Source organism: Haliaeetus albicilla, chromosome 7 (genome assembly GCF_947461875.1).
Source record: "Haliaeetus albicilla chromosome 7, bHalAlb1.1, whole genome shotgun sequence".
In the NCBI taxonomy this organism is placed as follows: Eukaryota; Metazoa; Chordata; class Aves; order Accipitriformes; family Accipitridae; genus Haliaeetus; species Haliaeetus albicilla.
The window spans coordinates 24,185,303-24,200,825 of record NC_091489.1 but is presented as its reverse complement, the minus strand read 5'-3'; the positions used below and the strand labels follow the sequence as shown (position 1 = coordinate 24,200,825).

General features: G+C 37.6%; 1 protein-coding gene across 28 annotated transcripts in view; it reads right to left on the bottom strand.

Moving 5' to 3' along the window:
* EPB41L2 (erythrocyte membrane protein band 4.1 like 2) overlaps positions 1 to 15,523 on the bottom strand; it is a 120,366-nt gene that overhangs the window by 22,192 nt on the left and 82,651 nt on the right. For 17 of the 28 annotated variants that reach the window (XM_069787328.1, XM_069787340.1, XM_069787344.1 and 14 more), the window contains 6 exons: positions 14,166 to 14,318; positions 12,877 to 12,974; positions 7,133 to 7,305; positions 5,127 to 5,308; positions 2,939 to 3,586; positions 928 to 960 (listed from right to left, as the gene is read on the bottom strand). In XM_069787328.1, coding sequence (XP_069643429.1) covers positions 928 to 960; positions 2,939 to 3,586; positions 5,127 to 5,308; positions 7,133 to 7,305; positions 12,877 to 12,974; positions 14,166 to 14,318 — 1,287 coding nt within the window. Of the gene's footprint in view, positions 1 to 625; positions 689 to 927; positions 961 to 2,938; positions 3,587 to 5,126; positions 5,309 to 7,132; positions 7,306 to 12,876; positions 12,975 to 14,165; positions 14,319 to 15,523 lie in introns of all 28 variants that reach the window. The other 11 variants (XM_069787341.1, XM_069787342.1, XM_069787348.1 and 8 more) reach the window with 3 other exon arrangements.

The window sequence follows — 15,523 nt, the reverse complement described above, 5'->3', positions numbered from 1 at the left end:
TCCACTTGAAAAGTGAAAAAATAAAGCAAAGATTCAGAAGCATATCTAAACATGCCCTTTAAAAATCTGATCCTCACATACATTTCTCAAAGCTCCCCATATCAATGAGCATCAGAACCAGAATTAGTTTTTCCACACTTGTACCACTGCTTGTGCCTTACTAACTCCATTTATTCAGACAATGTATTTGATAAAGGTTGATTAAACTGGTGAAAACTAGCAACCATGCTCAACAGAAGATGCACACATTGAGGAGCAATGTATAAAAATCCCATTTAGGATTATGAATTGGACCCATGTGTTTGCTTTATCTAAATAGGGCTATTATTCCCAGCTGCCACCTTGAAAACATCTAGCAAAAATACATAAAATGTACATTCAACATTCAAGCTGAGGGGGTTTTTTGTTTGTTTGGATTTGTTAGGGTTTTGTTGTTGTTGTTTTTTGTTGTTTTTCCTTTTAAATTTAAACTCAGAAACTAGAATGATAACATGCAACATTTCCAAGCTGTTTTTACCCCATGCACTTCATGCACTGTGTCTGTAACAGCCTGCAAGTGACCTCCCATCCCATGCAGCTTGGCAGCCCGTGAGAAGGGAAAGTGTTTCTTATATTATATACAAACCTCCAACATTAAATTGCTATGTCTGACATAAATATTTTCCCCGTCTACTCTCAAGGAATTGCTCTGTGAAGTTAAGCCACACACACACACACACAAAAAAAAAAAAAAACAAACAAAAAAAACAAACATAAAATGTACCAGCAAGTAAATAAAAAAGGCCCTTAGAATCAGACAGTTAAATAAAGGAAATAAAATGGTAAGGTGAAAAGGCACAATTCAGACTAAATTCACATTAAGTTTAGGGTGCTAATAAGGCAGGCAGATACAGCCAGATTTAATTGTAAAAAAAACCAACCATGCACCTTCTGCTGTGCTTCCTCCTCTTCAGATTCCACCTATGTAAGCACGTGGCAAATTATCAAGAAAAGGAACTGTTAACATACGCTTATAGACTAACACAGAGGCTTCATCTCTTTGTAAATGCTGCAAAGCGTGCTATATTTACAGACCTTTACTGTTTCGGCCCCAGATGTTGAAATTATTAAGCGACTTTGGTCTTCCTTCACCTACATTGTCGTAGAATGGCTGAAGTAGTTATTTGGCATAAGTGACATGAAAAATGGAAGTTTCACACTGTGTCCCTCTCTTGCTCTACTTGTCAGTGTTTTCCCAGATGGAAATTTAAGAATGAGTAAAGAAAAAAACATGATGTGCGTAATATCTATGGTAAGCACCTTAAACTTTGCAACAAGTTGATGGGAAAATGGAATCTAATGCATGAGTTCTTTTGCTAAGAGAAACTATGATTCAAGTCAAACATCTAAATACTGTATTTACAAACTGTCTTAATTATTTTAAGAATGTTGCTGTCTTGGGATGAGTTACTTGCACACCTCCCTCCTTTTTAGGTGAATATATTCTTCTTCAAACTGCAATGCACTCTGTTGGAAATGATACCTAATCTTATCTTACCTACGAGTATTCTGAATGCGTTAAGGAACAGTGTTTTTTACAAAGCAAACGACTTTCCAGTCTTTCCACAGGTACAAATATCAACTGCTAATCTTAGGAAAAGATGCATTTAGAAGTCAACACTGTGCAAGTACATAAATTTGAAGAGGGGTTTACTTACTGTACAGTGTTGCATTTTGGATTCTGTGTGAATGCACACATGATGTGGTACATACCACATTTTTATTCATTTCTTATTTATCTGTGGTTCTATTTTCTGCAACTTTATGTTACAAATGATGGATTGAATCCAGTTACAGAAAAATTGAGAAAGTCTTTAAAGACATGTTTTTCATTATTTTATACTTAAATTAGTGTTTTTAATGACATCATGTTGTATTTAGCATGTTTTTAGTATGTACCTTGTATTGATTTAATTGGTTTAACAAACTTTTTTAAATATAACATTGAACAGGCCCTCCCCCTTTTTGATTCTACAATATTTAGTTTCATATTTCCTGTGAAGGTCAAAATAAATACCTTTTTCTAGTCGTATTGCTGTAACATGCACAGCAGATATAAGGAAAGGAGGCATTTTGTCAACCACTCCAGATGATCAGAGCAACATTATTAGTGTGACTGAGGCTCCTGTATGGCAATTTTAACAGTGTATTTCAAAGAATGTTCAGACTCCAGTGATTCAAGTCTGACACAACCTGCAATCCCAGCTAATGAATGAAATCAGTCTCCACCTTAACTGCTGCTAAAGATTAATCAAAGGACTTACAAAAAAAAAAAAGTGCCTTGGACAGACTCAACTTTGCACCCACCACTGTAGAGCAGAAACATCTGAAATCTGGAGTAACAAAAAAGCTGATTTTAAAGCATTCACAGTTTTCTGAATTCAGTTTTTAGGAATTTCACTTTTCAGATCTAAACAGAACTTTGGAGATGTGCATTCCAGTCAATGCACACAGGAGATAAGCATTTTAACATAAACTGATAGTGCAAGTAACACAACTTGCAAATAGTATCAAGTAATAATATATTTATTATTACACAGCACTTTCAGTATTCAGACTTATGTGCTCATAAACATTTTGAACTACAAAGCAACTCTATCTGCAGCTCAGTGTCTGTGGAATCTAATGAAATTATGCATGCTGTAGAAATTTAGGCAGAAAAAACAACAGCTATCTATTGACTAAAAAATCCCACAGTGGCAATTTTTCACAAATGAGTAAAGTTAGAAAGATGCAGATACACACCCACACACCTGTGTGCGTGTGTATTTATACATATACAGGCATGGACATAGACATATGCCTATACCAGGAAGTGTGCAAAACTGAGCAAGCCTCTGGGAGAACAAGCATAAAAGCTATATGCAAGTGTCAACATTTAAGCAACAAGATTACACACCTCCTCTTCCTCTGCTTTGTCATTCAGGTCATTGTCATTAGAGGCACTAAAGGAAGTCACCTTAGGCTCCAGGTAGCAGAGGGACAGAGCGAGAGGAAGGGAAAGTGTGAGTGAAAAGGGAATAGACTGGAAAGCAGACAGCAGCAGCACAAAGATAAGGAGAAAAGAGGGAATGAAGGAAGGAGAGGTAATAGGAATATAGTGCTGAAGGCCAGGTGGGAGGAAAGAGATGCAAATATCAGGAAGGCTAGGAAAAGTAATATAACCATCCTCATCAAGCAGTGAATGGAAACTAAAAGAAAAGCATCTGATAAAGCTGAACGAGACACACAACTCAGTGCTTTTGTAGTCATTTGTATGGATTTTTCCCTCCACAGCAAGGGAGCCTCGACTAGCTAGGGGTCTCATAGATTCAAAGGTATTATTTGGTAAAGCTATTTCATTTTTTCTGTGATCTGGTGTTTCTTTCATGGAATTGGACTCTGAGATGTCTGGGATGGTAAGGAGGGGCTCTCCAAAGGGATCTTCCTCTGAAATATCTGAAAGCATGTCCATCTCAGGGACAGGTGACAGGTTTGTGAGATGGGATGACACAGAATGGACGGGTAGTGATGATGGGTGTACGTGAGTGAGCTGAAGAAAAAAATTCTGTGCACAGTGGAAAATGAAAGCACAAAAAAATGCAAGTTTGAAGGCACAAGAAGAGAGAAAAAAAAGAAATTATTAGTCAGTGAAAAATTTTACTTAGAAGCAGGGATAGCTCTACTAACGCAATAGAAATGCCAAATAAAAATAGAAATCCCCTTGTGTTTTACAAGCAGCCAACTTGTTTACTTCTCTGGATTATGAAAGGAACCGATTACGAATGTTTTGTTCTCAGGCTGTAAAAAGCTGTGCACTTTTGAACTGTAATAGTCGCTTACAACAGATGGAAGAGGACAGACATTCAAAGCTTTGGCAGAAAGGTCGGGGGACAGTGCAGTACAGGAAAGACAAGTTGGCACTTTGATTCTTGGGTTTGTAACGATTTCCTCTAAGAATTAAAGAGAGTCAGAAAGGAAAAGAAGTGTCTGGGCTAGGGGGGAAAGAAAGCTGTTCACAGAATTGGCATGTGTAACAAAACCTTATTGAACAGCTTCCTGGAACAACATTCCAAAATACTACCTTTTTTTTTTTTTATTCTCTTGGTTAAAATATTGAAAGATACTGCCACTTTGAAAACAAGGGAATATGACCATTTTACCAAGCCCAAAGTCAAAACATAGTAATTTACCATTCTTCTCTCAAAGAAAATCTGTGGGTGCCTTTTTCCTAGGCTAATTCAAAATTATTTTAACTTACCAGCAAAGAAAAAAAATGCAACTGTTCGTATTTGTTCCCTTCCTATACTTGAATGCAGCGGGAACATGTGAACCACACAGAGAAACTCAGCAGTCCCCCTAGGAATCAAATGGGTAGCTAACTTGCAAAAATGTTTGAAGACAAAATTACTCTTTAAATATGAAAGAAAGTTCTGGAGAACTGCCCAAAAAATTAACGATCTTCAAGAGAGAAGAGCAGATTTTAGCTGACACTTTGGAAGGAAATTTTTACATCAATCATACAAGATCTAAATCTAATTTTTTGACCTATTCCCCCAGTAGCTCAAACAAACAAGACAAGTAAATGGTTGTTTGCAACAGGAACAGATGAAAGTACTCAACTTTTCACAGAAATCTACACCTCAGTCAACATAAAAGTTTTTAAAGTGTGAAATAATTCTGCAATGGCTACTAAAACAATACTGTTACCTATGGTAATTAAACACAGTCATAATACACCCAGCTCTGTAGAATGTACAGAACTGTGGATATACTAACAATTTTTTTTTTGAAGTCTAAAACTAAGGAAATGAATAAAACATTATACTTTGAAACATTTTTTTCAAGAACTCATGCAAACTTACTGAGAATTCACATTAAATTTATAGCAATAAAAGAAACCCTAGGTCAATGCCATTCAGAAGTTTGTATTTTCTTTTGCTTACATATGTTTACATTAAGTTAAACCTACAGAAAGCACTTGACAGCTTTTCTTTAGTATTTTAATATGGTGTTCTCTATGACGCTGAGAAGTGACAGGCACTAGATAACCACACATGAACACACACCACATGAACAAATAATTTTGGTGTGAAAGTCAGCCATACCTTTCCATCCTGAGTCAATTCTAATTGTGGAGTTTTGACTGGGCTTCCATCTTCTTCTCTGCCACCTTCTTTCAACTTGGCCTGACCAGCAGCTTCAATGTCAATGATTTTATCTCCAGCAGCCTGCCCTCCAGTAGCAGGGAAGTCTCTTAGCAGACCTTGGTCTGAGATACCCATGGGAGCTATTAGAGAACAAAATTTTGGTTAAGTGGGGTAAGTTGGAACATTTTGTTTTTAAGACTTCTTAACAAAATGATTTTATGGTGATGTCAGCAATGAGCAATACAGGCTAGTTACTGCATGATACAATATTTTTCAGCTTCTTGGCTTTGCAAAAAGTCTATGGTTCTCCTTGCACTGATATGAACAGCAACGTACCCTTGTTACATAATGTGCACTTACTATGCAAGGTAAAAAAACCTCACAGTATCAGGTAGGTATTTATCAATTTTTTGATTAGTCTTGGAAGACAAATTCAAGGTACTGTTCTTGTGACTGTGTAAATCACCATAACAGAAGAGAGAAATAAGCAACAGTGTCTTGTGAAAATTCACTATTTTGAGAGGACTGTTTTAATGCAATAAAGAAATAGCTATGCATATAACTGTCACAGTATTTTTATCCTGGAAACTTAGCAAAACTGCAGAAACAACAGCTCAGTGAAAGTAAGACTTTTCCTCCCTTATGCTTGCAAAAAATGGAAGGGGGAAATACTGAATATGTATGCTTGAATATAGTTAAAGCACAAGAGAGTGAAAGGCCTTAAATTAGTTTTTTTCTCTTATTTGATTAAGCATAATAGGATTTATGAGCAGGATGGATTTTTTTTTTCTTTTTTTAAAAGGAAAACCCAAGAGCAATGTTTAATCATGCTCAAAATTTTGACTGTGATGGTTCTGTAAGACTGAAAGTTTGGGCCTGAACACACATACATACACATCTGTGTTCTGCAGATGATGCGCAAGGGATCCCAGAAAGGCTTGATGATACAATCTCAGAGAGTTGGGAAGAATTCAAATTGTTTCTAACCAAAAGTAGTACAGGAACTAAACCAGACTCAGACAGTAACACTAATGTGGCAATGAGTCTTTTGGTTGCCACAAAGACTCATAGCAGTGAAAGCACTTTTGCCTCTTATTTTTGCTTTGGTTCTCAGAAGGTAAGGTTTCCCAATCAAGTGTCACAGTTTGCTTATTTGTCCCAGTATAGAAGAATGACTATTTGCAGAAGTAAGTCTTCTAAGTAAAAGATTTTTGGAGAAAATAAGGTAAAGTTAACAGCTGAATTGTGGCTAAACTCACATCATTGTCACAGTTCATTTTTATTCCAGTGAAGTTGTGTATGCCTGAATCTAAGTCAAGCTTCATGTCATTTTTTCTGAAGAATTTTTCTACTCTGTATTATTTCAGAAGTGATTTAGAGTAAAACATATACTTCTGCATCTCTCACACATACTGCTGCTATACCTGCCTTTGGAAAGCATACCTGTTTTCAATAAAGGAAACCAGAAGATATTTCTGCTCAGATACTAAACACCAGTAAATGACAAAAAAAATTTTTAGCTATTCAAACAACCTCAACATAAAAATTGTTAACTAAACACAGAAGTACCTAATAAATATAATAGGATAGCAGTATACTGAACAAAATGATACAAAACTAGAAGAAACAACTTGTTCTGCCTTTTCTCTTTGGTGTAGAGAGAAACACTCAGGCCAACCCACAGCCCAAAAGATGCTGCTGACCAAACAATTCTAATCAACAGCATATATTCACAGCAGTGCCATACGATGTAGGCAGTGACTTAACTTACTGTTTAGGTCACCTAAAATCGACAAGTAACCGAAGTGGCTATTCCTCACATCACCCATCAGAAACTGAAATCCATAAATTTGTCAGTTGACATTCTGGCCATCCACAATGTCAACATTTTTGAATGTTGGTCAGATCGGAGTGACAACACATAATGTAATCATTACACTGAAGAAATAAGTCAAATTTCGTACCTCCATCAAGGCTTCTGGAAACACGTTTGCTTGAAGTGCGTTCAAAGTATGGAGCTGGTCTGTCTATGAGGTTGCTAGCCTGTCGTGTCTGTGCTTGCGTACGTCCACTGTAGCGGAACTTGGAACCCAAGGTTAGAAACTTTGCTTTTGGAGGCTGTTCTGGTGATACAAGTCTAAAAAGTAAATACGAAGAAAGTCAGTTAAAAAGGCTTTATTTTATGTATTTAATGAGGTACTATAAAGCTACTTATTATATTTCAACTTCAGTTCACCATGCATGATTTGTGCACTCCAAGAAAGGATTCTATCATAAGCTCTGAGAAAAACTTCTAAAACAATGCATATTACTTATTATTTAGAGTTGGAGTTGAAGTGATGCTGATAACCATCACTTTTTCCACAGTATGACTAAGCATCTGGGATCCTTATCTTTTGGTGCTATCTTGGTTAAATTGCATTTTTTGTAGAAAGCCAAGGCCATTATAGGTTCATGTAGAATACCTATCAGATCTCTTTCCTTAGAATGTTACTGATAGTGGAAACTATACATCCCACTTCCACTGTCCTTCCTATGTTCCAAGATACCAATACAGCAGCTACTATTCTTAAAAGTTAGGGAATGGCATCACTGCCTTCTACGCAGAAAGCTGTATCAAGTGAAAAAAAGATTGATTGGGCTGGAGAGTTGTGACCTAACAGTAAGAAGTTTAACAAGCTATATTCAGACTCCAGTTTCTTTACAATGTCATATATAGATTTTTATAAGTTGATGTTTGCTGGATATAAGGAGGGGAAAAAAAGAATATAATGAAAAGGGTGAAAAAGATATTCAGTTACGAGTGCTATTAATACTGGGTTCTGTGCTGGGTATGTATGTTTGTACCTAAGTGTTAGAGTCAATGTCAGAAAGTCCAGGTAACAACGTGGCAGAATTTGCTGTGAGGGATTCTACTTTGTTCCACCAGTTTTTGACATCACATGGGTTTGAAGAGACAGGTCCTCTATACCTCCCTAAATTTCCTTCAGTATGAGGACTTCAAGCTCTTATTCATCTGACCGTCATTGCTTGTACTTTGTTTTTGAAATCTGAGCCATCGGCTTCAACACTGAGGGTATTGTTTGTTCCAGTGTCATCTTTGCCGATAGGATAAACAGTCATCACTGCAGGAACTCTTCTCAGACTCCACTTCCCTAGAAAGATCTTTGATGTTGCTTCCTGGATCAACATAGTGCTGCAAATACATGCTTACCCAGCATGGCAGTCTCCATGGCCTATTCTCCCTCTGTATAAAACCAACAGACTATTCCAGATGGAGCTTTTTGATTTGAGGATCTGCAAAGAATGAGAAGCTCACTGCACATCAGCTTCTTTCAAGCAGAATCAGCAACTACTGTGCCCTTTGTACTTAGGATGGCACAGATGGGCGAGCGAGACTTAAAAGTATGCTGACTTCTTTCTCCTTGTTTGAAGCATTTGCACAGGGAATAGCTGTGTCCGTGGAATCCGATCCAGCATATGTTAAGACAGTATCCAGTGGTGGGTTCTGAAAACTGACAGTCATTCTAAATATATTTCAGCAGAACTGAAGAATTTTCAGATCCTTAGCAAAACCAATGGTGAGCTAGTGTGGCGGGCTGACCCTGGCTGGATGCCAGGTGCCCACCGAAGCCACTCTATAACTCCCCTTCCTCACCTGGACAGAGGAGAGAAAAAAATAAAACAAAAAGCTCATGGGTCAAGACAAGGATAGGTAGGGATCACTCACCAATTACCGTCATGGGCAAAACAGACTTGACTTGGGGAAAAAATTAATTTAATTAATTACCAATCAAATCAGAGTAGGGTAATGAGAAATAAAACCAAATCTTAAAAAAACACCTTCTCCCCACCCCACCCTTCGTCCTGGGCTTAACCTCACTCCTGATTTTCTCTACCTCCTCCTCACCCCCAGCAGTGCAGGGGGACGGGGAACGGGGGTTGGGGTCAGTCCATCACACATTGTCTCTGCTGCTTCATCCTCCTCGAGGGAAGGACTTCTCACTCTTCCCCTGCTCCAGCGTGGGGTCCCTCCCACAGGAGACAGTCCTCCACAAACTTCTCCAACATGGGTTCTTCCTATGGGCTGCAGTTCTTCACGAACTGCTCCAGCATGGGTCCCTTCCACAGGCTGCAGTCCTTCAAGCACAGCCTGCTCCAGCGTGGGTCCCTCATGGGTCCACAGGTCCTGCCAGGAGCCTGCTACAGCGTGGGCTTCCCACATGGTCACAGCCTCCTTCAGGTATTCCCCTGCTCCACCGTGGACCTCCATGGACTGCAGGGGGACAGCCTGCCTCACACCATGGTCTTCACCACGGGCCACAGGGGAATCTCTGCTCCAGCGCCTGGAGCATCTCCTCCCCCTCCTTCTGCACCGACCTTGGTGTCTGCAGGCTTGTTTCTCTCACACATTCTCACTCTTCTCTCCACTTGCTGTTGCAACTCAGAGGCGCTACTACCATCACTGGTGGGCCGGCCTTGGCCAGCAGCGGGTCTATCTTGGAGCCGGCTGGCACTGGCTCTATTGGACTTAGGGGAAGCTTCTAGCAGCTTCTCACAGAAGCCACTCATGTAGCCCCCCCACTACCAAAATCTTGCCACACAACCCCAATACAGCTAGGTAGAAGGTTACCACTTTCTCTAAGAGGATCTTTATGGCTTTGTCAGAGTGCTAGCCAGAAGGATCCAGTCCTCCATGCCTAAAATGCATATGCATGCACCTGAATCCTAATCTGTTCCAACACATTTTTAAAGAAAACAGAATTCAAGACAGACTAAACCACACTTCTGCACTAAGGCCACTTATGTGATAAAATCACAAGTATCTGGAGCTCCACTTTCATTGCTTCTATAAAACAGCCCATCGTGGTTTAACCCCAGCCAGCAACTAAGCACCACACAGCTGCTCACTTACTCCCCCCCAGTGGGACGGGGGAGAAAATCGGGAAAAGAAGTAAAACTCCTGGGCTGAGATAAGAACGGTTTAATACAACAGAAAGGAAGAAACTAATAATGATAATGATAACGCTAATAAAATTACAACAGTAGTAATAAAAGGATTGAAATGTACAAATGATGCGCAGGGCAATTGCTCACCACCCGCCGACCGACACCCAGTCAGTCCCCCAGTGGCGATTCCCCGCCCCCACTTCCCAGTTCCTAAACTAGATGGGATGTCACATGCAATCTTTGTGACAATTTATTTCTCCACCTTATTTCCAAGAGAGAGTGCATTATGCGTTAAGAAAACGAAGGCTAAGAGGGTTTTTCCAAGGTTCTTTCTGTTCTTTATTTTTCCTGTCTTGGCAAGGCTACAGCATTAACTGCCATTTTTATCTTCCACCCTGCTGAGATAAACTTTTAATCTTTTAATGTGGAAAAAACAAGGGAACTAATTACTTCCTGATTAAGGGCATTTGAATGGATTTTTTTGTATTACAAGCTTAATTACATAAAATAACTGAAGACTATGCTTCTACCATTTTAGGACATTCTGGGGAGGCACTGAAACAATCATGAAAATTTCAACTGAAACATCATAAAGCAGAATTATAAGCAGGTTTCTGCAGCCATTGCATAAGATCCAGAGTTGCAGACTAAGTTACCTCAAAAGATTAACGTAGATACATAGTCTGACTGTATTTCTTAAAGTAGATTGTTGCACTTTGAAAACGGTACTGGAATCCTATAAAGTTGAGCTGATACAAGTGAATCCAATGCCTTTTGGTTGTCATTTTCAATATAGTTCATTACAAATTTTTATAAATAACTTCATATGCTGGCTGAATTTCCCATACATTATAAGAAGATGGACCTTATTGTAATTATTTGAGAAAAACTGAAACATTGCAAAAGACAACACAAGGAATCTTACAATGTTATATAGGGCATGCTAAGAGATCTGGAAGCTAAAAATGTATGTCTAGATTGAATACAATTTACTGTGGTATCATACACAAATTTTACACATGCTCTGAAGGAGCTACATACAGTCTCTTGGACTGTAGCAATTGCTTTCTGCTTTTTATCATTGGAGAAAAACAGAGCTGGATTTATTTTACTATTTTTAAATCAGGATGAGAGGTTCTGAGGATTTTCTCTGTGATGACATCAGTGGAGTATATGGATTTTACAGAATGGTTCAAGTATTTGTTACATAATTCTCATTATAATGTCATTCCTGGTTAGGAAAAGCCACTTCTGATTGGAATAAAATCCAATTATTTTTATTATGTCAGAATTTCTGTAGTAAGATTATCTAATGCATATTAACACTCCTGAAAACTTTTCTATTTGCAAATGGTAGTTCTCAGTTTAGGATTTTTCACTTCCCTAAGGTTTGTTTTTTTCCCTATTCAGGTTCATTTTATTATGTTTCTTTTTTATTAACTTTTCATTGCAGACAGAACTGCATGATATTGTGGTAACAGATATCACCAGCCAAAGCAGACTTCAAATTTTAAAGAAGGATAGAATGGTGGACTACGTATCTTAATAAACTTAACTAATGAATTCTATCAAACATGAAAAAAATTTAGGATTTAAAAAAGAAGTGCTTCTACATTAAGCATTTGGAGACTGATTGCCAATCTTAGCACAAATTCTAACATTGCATTCAAGAACATTCTATATTCATTGAAAATCTGAATAGCACAAATTCTAACATTGCATTCAAGAACATTCTATATTCATTGAAAATCTGAATACTGAAAACCATCCAATGAGACAGTTCCAGTAATGAACTGATTAGGTCTCGTGGTCCCCAAGTTCTCTGAAGGTCTCAGTCTAGCAAGTATATTCAGCTTAGACTAGTATTCAGCAAAAGGATTGCACCTACCTTAAACACAATTGCTTTTTTAAAATAAAAAACAGACTACTGAAGGAGAAAACTTACCTTTTACATACCCTAGTTACTGTGCTCATTTGAAACAAGAAACTCAGATTCAATGCCTATTCAATGCATAAGAGATTCAACCTAAATCTGTGACTCCTAAGCTGCATGGGGCACATGCACTCCATCATGGAGTTTTTGCTATTATAAAAATCAAATGAAGATTTTTCAAATTCCTTTTCAATGGAGGAAGTAGAAAGAGAAACAACCCTGTGGCCTATTGCTGAAGTGCTCATTTACAAATAGACTATAGTTTCAATGACCGATTCAGAATTTTACGTTTATCAGTTGCTGGGGAAAAAAAATGCAGAGAAAGTTATGGATTATTACATAAATAAATAGTAGTCTGTTTTTAAAGTGATTCTCTGTTCTTTAAAGAATGACGGTGAACTCAGGCCAGTTTATAAATAAGGAAGAATTCAGCTGTAAGCATTACACTCAGCAGAATGTTCTGAAAAGTGAAGTGAATGAATACTACTGTCAAGCCCCAAGAGCTTCTTGTGAAGGTGTACAATGGCTTTCTAGATGGCCACTCTGAAGAGTCAATCTCTCAGGAAGTCTTACATATGATCACTAGTTTAGTTCCATCCTGTTAGCACTCCGAAAGTTTAAATAAAGCAGCTAATTGTACTTGAGACTTTCAGAATTAGTAATTTGGGGTAGTGATTGTTAGGGTGTCTTCTGTCTAAGAGGTGTTACTGGACTGAGAAATTGGGGACAAAGAGGAGGGAAATCTTCTCTATTTTCCTCATATCCTTTAAAAGAAGGATATGAGCACGCCTAGCAAAGTGGGGGAAGCAGAGAATTATCATTTACCTGAAGAAAGTATGATGCTCCACACAAACCTTCCATAACCTTTTAGCAGCCCGATGGTTTGGCAGTTTGAACCCAATAGTACTCTCAAACTGTTCCAGCTGGAAAGAATCCATAAATAAATTAATGCATTTCACTAAGCTGGCTATTAACTAACAGGCAGAGCTCAGATAGTTCCATTACTGTAACAAGCTGTAATTCTCCTGTCATAAGACTTCATAAGATTTAAAAAAAAAAAAAAAAAATTAAAAAAAATCAGAATTTCTAGCCTTTTAATAAAATTATACTTGGTGGGCTAGTCATGATGGGTAATAATCACATTATCACTTCCTATTTGTACTAATGACTCTATTGAGAAATCCAATAGTACTTCAGTGTTCCTTGCTGATTTTCTGACTAGCTGCCCAATGTATTTATTTTTAAACTGCATGAAGTAATTGTACTGCAGGTTGTGCTGCACACTTTCCTTTGATTTAATAAAAGTCTGAAATCTATACTGCAGTGTTAAGCTTACCTCATCTGTTTCACTATATAATAGTTTCTTAGCAAAAACATTACATCTATGCACCATCAGTGAGTGCAAGAACAATACATCTGTGTTCCAAAACTTACAAAACTACAATGTTAGTATTGTACTATTGGTATTTAGACTTCTGTTTTGTTTTATTTATTCACACAGTAAAAGCTACCTTAAACATTTAAAAGTATAATCTAAAAAAAGCATTACAGTGTTTGGCATTTTGGTTTTTGTTAAATTTCCAGTTACAATGTGATCAGAATGTAACTCCCCCTCCTTCAGCAACTCCCACAAACTTATAACAGTATCTGAAAAGAACGCTGAATCCAGTATTTCCACAGCAGCTAACAGAAAGAGTTATAACATCCTACAGGAGAACTCAAACCTTCGGTTACAGCCGTAAACTAGATGCGTTGACATTTAGTGAACAATTATATCCAAAGAGGAAGAGAAGCTGGCTCTCTCCCAGGACTGCAAGTTTGTATAGACAGTAAGAACATGGCCAGAGTAACTAGCTTTCCCTGTAAAAAAAAATAAGTTACAAGATGGCATCTATCAAAAAAGAAAATAGATTTTCTTCTTGGTTTGCATTCACTAATCAAGACAAGTGTTTAATACAATCAGTAGAATCTGAAGAGGAAAAGAAAATGCTGTTAAGTTTTGCTTGAACCCAATATAAGCTTGTGAGGACATCTGGGAAAAAAATAAGGATGTTTTCTTGTTGCTGGATAGAAATGATCTCAGAAAAGAAACAAGACAGAAAGGTGCTACTTACTTCTGCTGGCCTGACTTTGATGTAGAAATTACTTCGCTTATAGGAAATCTTTAGAATTTTTGGCCAAGCAAAACGGTTGATCCGGAGTCTATCTTTGTAAATGAGCAGTCCATTAGCACATACACCCAGCATGATATCCACACCTTCAGAATCCTATCACATATGAGACAATTTTAAAAAAATCAGTTTAATAACATTCCAAAGAAGTAATTATTGCTGGCATACCTTGAGGGAATAATGCAACTGGGACTTGTTTCATATTCAAACCTGAAAGACCCCGACAATGAGATTCTTAAAGCAGAAATAGCCAAGTATATTAATTTTACAGGAAACTTTGGACACTAAGTAATGGCTTTGGCACTCATATGCCATTGCATATGTCACAGTTCTGGGAAATTCTTCAGTATTCTAGCAATAGGGACTAAGTCAACAACTTACAAGCAAGGAAAGGTATGGTGGGTGTGCTACCAATAGTTTCAACAAATATTAAAAGAACAAAAATTTAAAACAGGCCTTTCCAACTTAAAACAGTCAGTGAAAGTCTGAAGTTGGTGATCATGGTCATCTTTTACAGTCACCTACTATTCCAGTAAAGATATAGGAAGTAACAGATAGTTGGCTGAAAATGTCAACACAATAATTTCAGAGTGCTGGTGGGCTGGGTTTCTGAGCATTCTGTTCCACTGACAGCGTTTGATGCAAGTTTTACAGGCTACAAAACTAATCACTTACTGGTAAGGGTTTTATACGCTGTACCACTGCACAATACAGCAGAATCTCTTGTCCTCCTCAACAACAAATCAACTACATCAAATGCCAATGCTGACATTAAAAAGTTGCTTCACTGGCATAAGTAAACAGCTGCAAGCGAATCCTGGCAAACAGCAGCTCTAATGTTTGCAGTTACTTCACTATGAGAAAAGAAAGTTCCCATAAAACTCTAAAAATCTAAGTTTCTTAAACCACTACAGACCAAGTGAACTGCCACACTGCACTTGTATTAAAAAATTAATAAATGTTACAGACATAGTTAATGTACATGAATAAAATAAGTATATTTCTTTCAAGTGCTTCTGACAGAACATAGGAAGAAGTCTATGGAAAATTGCAAAAAAAGTGCACATTGTTTCTATATGAAACAGAATTAAATAATATTTCTCTGGTACTTAAAAGTCTTGGTTTCCTTTTTTAAATATAGGACCGATACGTTTACAATGCATTAATTTTCCTAATGTTTTGAGACTGGATTTGTGCTAGGTAGTGAGAGGGGGTTAGTTAGCTGGTTGGGGGGAGGAGGGTAACTAAAAAAAATCCCCCTAGAAATGCAAATTTTATTTGACCTACCCAGAGGAGTGGAA